Source organism: Lolium perenne, chromosome 2 (genome assembly GCF_019359855.2).
Source record: "Lolium perenne isolate Kyuss_39 chromosome 2, Kyuss_2.0, whole genome shotgun sequence".
Classification (NCBI taxonomy): Eukaryota; Viridiplantae; Streptophyta; class Magnoliopsida; order Poales; family Poaceae; genus Lolium; species Lolium perenne.
In genome coordinates, this window is record NC_067245.2 from 99,761,249 (window position 1) to 99,767,600 (window position 6,352).

General features: G+C 46.6%; 1 protein-coding gene across 1 annotated transcript; it reads left to right on the forward strand.

The window, feature by feature from the left end:
* Positions 1-2,867: 2,867 nt before the first annotated feature.
* LOC127333377 (squamosa promoter-binding-like protein 13) lies at positions 2,868-5,794 on the forward strand. Its single transcript, XM_051359773.1, has 2 exons — positions 2,868-3,389; positions 5,265-5,794. The coding sequence occupies exons 1-2, from the start codon at positions 2,998-3,000 to the stop codon at positions 5,446-5,448; spliced, it is 576 nt and encodes a 191-aa protein (XP_051215733.1). The 5' UTR covers positions 2,868-2,997; the 3' UTR covers positions 5,449-5,794.
* Positions 5,795-6,352: the final 558 nt, after the last annotated feature.

The window sequence follows — 6,352 nt, forward strand, 5'->3', positions numbered from 1 at the left end:
TTCCTAGGAGAGGAGACCGGAATTTCCGCCCCCTTAAAACCGTGAGAAAACATTAAACCTAAACACAATCATAAGTTGAGCATCCAGACTCCGATTTATATGGAATTGAGCTCATTTCGAAGATAAAAAGATCTAGATGATAATGTGGATAACCATCATATTGAAACAAAGGAGTATAAATCCAAAATATGAAATGTTTGACCTCTCTAAAGGAGATGAACCAGTAAACCTCCAAAGCCAAAAACACAATAACTTTTTCATTTGAAATATGTTGTCAGTAAACTTGAGCTTGTCTTGAAGATAACACAAGATCTAAAATCTCACATAGGAAAAATCCAAATAAGAAACAATTAAGATGATGTAAAGATGCAAAGGTTTAAACTCTCTCCGAACGATATGATCTAGTTACTCACATGAGAGCCCCTCTTGATAGTACACATATAAATCATAAAACCCAGTCTTCCAAGAAACAACAAGATGAAACACATTTATTACTTGCGCTTGCTTGGTCAATTTTTACGAATTTATCCACCATACCACACAATTGGAGAGCCTCTTCTTTGTCACACCTTCACATTTCCATGACCATCATATGGACAACTAGCTTCAAGCATATGATCTCTACGAGATGGCCCATCTTTAACTCGTACATCATATTGATCAACCTCAAATCATTTCTTCTTTCTTAATTATGTTGATGTCTTGACGATACACATATGAGATCACTATTTTTCTTCAAGACATACTTGCCATAGGATCCACTCCTACTTTACCATTCTTCGGATCACTCCTTAAAAATCTTGGCCACACTTGTTCTTCTTCATTTTTTTCTTGTCTCTGTTTTGAAACCAACGTATGATTCAAGCATTGTGTATAGACAAAATCTTCAAGTAAATATTAATTCATAGAGACTATCATTATTTACGAAAACCACACATCGGAGCTCAATGCATTTTAAAATGAGGCTTGTTCGTGTTCATCATTTGAAGTCACCAATAACAAAATATAATTGTTTTGCTAGAAGAGAGCCGTCATGAATACGACGCAGTTTTTATGTCGATTTGCACCATTGAACCATCCATCCGCATGACAAAAGAAAAGCAGACACCTGGATTACTCATCGTACAAGCATCTCACAAAAAATCGAAGCTAAACTGAAGAAAAAAAAATCCTAAATAGGAACCATAAGAACATCTCCATCCGCGTCGCCTAAATCGTTCCCCAAACGGCGTCGGATCGAGCGTTTGGGGGACGCTTTTTCTTCGTGCCTCGCACTCTAGCCGCGTCCCCCAAACGCGCTCCCCAAACATTAAAATAACTCATTATTTGTTTTTTTTTGTATTTTTATTTCAATACAGAGAATGAATTTTATAGGTACAATCAAGATTTTCAAAGTAGTGCAACATATTGTAACAAATTACACATAAAAACTTAGAAAAATATGAACTTATTTTTTAAACTACTTCTTCTTTGATGACCCCTCACGGAGGCGCTTCATGCACGTCACCTCTTTCGAAGAGGTCGTGTCGTTCGACGCGTCGGAGGATCTTGTGTCCCCATCCTAAGAGTAGTCATTGTTGTACTCGTCGTCGTCGGTGTTCGTCGGCTGCGCCTCTGCCTTCGCCTTCGCCCGGACCCTTGCCTCCTTCTTTGTCACAGTCGTGTCCCCAGCCTCTTCCTCCTTCTCCTTCTCATGGCCGTCATCCGTGACGGCCTTCCCCTCCTTCTCATGGCCGTCTTCGGCGACGGCCTTTCCCTCCTCCTCATGGTCGTCGTCGGCGGGGAACTAGAGCTGCTAGGCGTTGCAACTCTGTCCCACCAATGGTGCCATCCCGACGGCTTTCCCTTACTATTGGTGTCCAATGGCAAATAGAGCTTTCTCATGGTCAGAGAGGAGAGGAGAGATGAATGGCGCCGGCCGGTTGTAGATCGGCATGCGCATACGTACGAGTCTTATTGAGCGGGGATGAATGGCAGCGCAGATATCAAAGCGGGCTACGGTTGCTCTTCCGCGGAGTTCGCTCTCCATTCCGACGGTTCGCACGTCGATCGACGCGGTTGCCACTACGACGGTTCCCCTTCCCCGCAACTGCACCGTCGCCAGGTAGGCGACGGTTGAGCGTCGTTCATTTGTCGATGACTCGTCGGGCCTGCTACTCCCCGCCTCGCTTCTCCCTGCCCGGAGCGTTCCCTGTGGATCGGGGACGGGCTTGAGGCGCCGGACACCGTATTGGACCGCGCCGGGTGGAAAGGATCTTTGAGGCGCGCGACTGCAAACGAACAAATGTCCGGCTCGCCAAAAACCTTTAGGGGACAAGGCTGGAGATGCTCTGACCCTAATCATAGAAGAAATTTAGGGCAACGGAGAAGAACCCACGTCACCAAGCAGCGACTCGCCGGATGTTTCCCAGTCATTCCAGCTAGGCATGTCGCTGAAGCATGGGAGTGGTGGCGGCGTCTAGCTGGACATCAGAAACAGAGTGTGAGGTTGAGGATGAGATATCGAGTTTAACACCTGACCAACGAAAACAAACCAAAAAAAATGTATATATTGACAGCAGGCGTCGATTACGCCGATGAACTGATTGGAGACATCCTGCAGTTGAAGCGGGGGCTGATTTTGGGTAAAAGGTAGTGGCCACTTTGTCGTTCCGTTAGTAACGTAATTAGCATGCGAGTCAAAATGACAGCAGGTATGTAGACTGGACTTGCCAATACGTGCGTATATCACAAAGTATTATACACGTACCTACGTACGTGAGTGCCCTGTCGTATACTCGACCGTATATTGTGTAGTAGCGCGCCCACATGTGCACCCTGCCTCCACACATACGGCACCCGCCTTTATATCCCTTTCGACCTTTCCTCCCACACCCCTCTCTGCTTCTTGTTCGCCTTCCACGCTTCTTCCACTCATAAGCTAGCTATACCTCCGCCATCGCTCGCTCCACGGTTTTTTGTTAATCGTCTCCAGTCGCCTTCGGCTCCACGGGCAGCATGGACCGCAAGGACAAGTCCCGCAAGTCCTCCTCAGCAGCGGCGATGGCCGCGCTCGCCGCAGCTGCAGCCGGGGACGGTTCCCGAGCCGACGGGATGATGTATCCGTCAGGGGACGAGGACAAGAAGCTGAACCTTGTGAACGTGCCCGTGATCACCGTCGGCGCCTCGAGCTCCTCTGCCTCGTCGGTGGCGGCGAGGAGGAACGCTGGTGCTGGTGGCGCCGTCGCGGCTGGGGCCGGCGGGCCGAGCTGCCAGGCCGAGAGGTGCGGCGCCGACCTCACCGACGCCAAGCGGTACCACCGCAGGCACAAGGTGTGCGAGGCGCACGCCAAGGCCGCCGTCGTGCTCGTCGCCGGCCTCCGCCAGCGCTTCTGCCAGCAATGCAGTCGGTAAGGCCACGCTCGCCGAAATCTCTTGCCGGCACAAAGCACACGAACGCGGTTTAACTTAATTGGCAAACAGAGAAGCACATCGCCGTAGGATTTACTACAGCATGACTGGTTCATTTTAATTAAAGCTAAAGGTGCATATGAACTGCATAGATTAACTAGTCTATGGTTTAAACAACTGTTCTTGGATCGTGTGCTGCTTAGCTCTTGGCTTTGCGGCAAAAGTTTTGGCGACCTTGCACAAATTATTGGACTACTGCTGAAGTCACAAGTGCAAAATTCTCAGGCAATTTTATTTTATCCAGACATGCAGCCTACAATTCTTGGTTTCTTGGTAACCACATTTTGAACAAAGTTAGCCTGCGGTATGAGTTGAGGCCAGGTAGCCGTAGAGATTGAGATTGTTGCACTCAGCTCAACTCAAGAAACTGGCCAGTGAAAGTTACTGTTCATGGGTGCTGCACATGTAGGTAGTAACTCTGTTTGCGTTTTCTCCGGCAGGCTGATAACATGTAGGGCTAAGGAAAACCAGGTTTCACATTTCATTCACAGGATTCTTTCTTTATTAGTGCACCATCATAAACCATAGTGCACATCATTGTCCGTTCTTGTTTGCTCGGAAAGGATAGTGTGTCTGTGGCTGTAGCTGTTCTTTTGGGGACATGGACTTTTAGCTCCTGTCGGTGGAGATAATGAGAACTTGACTTGGCCCTTGCCTTTTGCTCAAGCTCAAACAGATGGATGGCCAGGATCTAACTTGTTGTGCTTCTCGCTCCAGGGCAGCCCCTGGCTCCAAATTTAGCTCCAGACAGTCTGTGCCTTCATCGCTAGCTATGTTTGAATGGTTGATGGAAGGTGTGGTCCGTCCTAGGTTAATTACTTCACCTGTGGTCCGACCAAAACTAGCCTGGTTTCTGCATGATTTTTTCTGATGCTTTCTGCTTCTAGTGCACGCCACTGTGTATGCATAGATGTAACGTTGGTATTTTTCCTGTTAAATGAGTTGTTTAGTGTTTGCATTTTAACATTAATTTCTAGACTTCTTGGTTTCCTGTGAGCAAAGGGATTAACTGGTATAGCTTCAAGTTAATCTAGTAGTAAGTGGTACTGATCATAGTAGGTCGCTGGCCCTATTCATGATGTCCTTGTGCTGCTTAAGGTTATGATAAAGACATTGCTACAGTAGTTCTTGATTACTCATAGTTGGGGAATTCAAGTGGAACAAACAAAACAAAAATAAACCTGGTCCTTTGATTCAGGACGTGATCATGTTCTTCATGACCTGTAGTTCGAATGCTAGTTTACTTTTATCACAGACAGACGGCGGTCGGTATGACATGACACGTCTTATATATCATTTTAGGTCTCTCGATTGCGTTGCTAGGAACAAGTTTCTAGAAGCTTTTCAGCTGATAGGAAGTAGGAAACTGAATAATAATTTTGAAGATAATAGATGAGACTTCAGAACCATAGCAGAGGAAATACAACCCAGATGTTCTTCATGTACTTTGTGTCAATCGATCAGTGCACCGTTGTTAAATTGCAATGTTAAAACTTGGAGATTAAATCTTGGCGTGCAGTACGGGTGGAACAGGACTAAATACGACATCATGTACTGTTGCTTTTGATGTCTCTGCTTTTGCATGCACATGCATGTGCACGGTGCACAGCTCCAGATTCCACCAGTACAGCTGCAAATAAATAGCTTCCGTTCAAATCACACGCTAAATTTGTAATTAATGTTTCACTTCACGTAGTACTAGTTTTCATCTCGTGGTACTTGTTTCATGTTGCTGTCATTTTTTTGTCTGTCTGTTTGCTGTTGTCAACTTGTCATCTCTGTCTGAAAACTGCTGTTCTTGATCGACATTGCAGGTTCCACGAGCTTCTGGAGTTCGATGACACCAAGCGCAGCTGCCGCCGGCGTCTGGCCGGCCACAACGAGCGAAGGAGGAAGAGCTCGGCGGAGGCCAACGGCGGCGACGGATGCCGCCACGCCGACCAGGACGGCCGGAGCCACCCGGGGAACCCTCCGCTGAACCACTTCCAGATCAGATAAACCTACCTAGCATGCTCCCTCTCTTCTGTCATGCAGCCATGCTATTACTAGCTACATCTATCTATATGTGTATCCACCGACCTACCTATCTACTACCCAGTGTACTAACTGGCAGTATATATGACCTCTTGTACCGCTATATATTTGCACAGGAGGAATATGTGCTAGCTACCATCTGCCAAAAACCCTAAGCTAATTGTAACCTGGGATTCTAATCAGGTGTTAGAGTGATTGTGTGTGTGATGTGTAATTGTATGGCCTGTGCAACCGAGACTTCTACAGGCTGTTGTAATATTTGCTGCTGCGCTGGGATAATTGTGGCAATATATGCTATTTATTAGAGTAACTACTCAGGATTCAAGACTTCATTTTGATACCCTAGATGGTCAGTAATTTTACATATGCATTTATCTACTTCATGTGCACAAACAATCAGAATGTCTTCCTGTGGTTTTTTCTTCGTCATGGAAGGCATTCTGAATTATAGCTGTAGCAGCTGTATCATAACCACCTTGTTATAGTTCTTAAAAATTCTTGTTTACAGAGCGTCTCTTCCACAAACAGTTTAGATCTTGGCATCAGTAAATTTTGTGCAACCTGTTTGTATAGAGTCGAGCGAATGTTACCCAACAAGTTTGACCTTTAAAGTTCAGTTAGCCGTGGAGCTTTGATTCTGAAGAAGCCGTCATTTTGAGGCGGAGTTAAGAGCATCAACAGTGGCGTCCCCAAAATCTTTTTGGAGCGCGTCGGACATTTAACCGGTCCCACTCATGTGCTTCAAAGGCCCTTTTTATCCGGCGCGGCTCAATACGGTGTTCGGCGCTCCAGGCCGTCACCGCTCCACAGGGGATGCTTCGGGCGCTCGGGACAGAGCGTAAAGCGAGGCGTGGAGTGGTGGACCCGA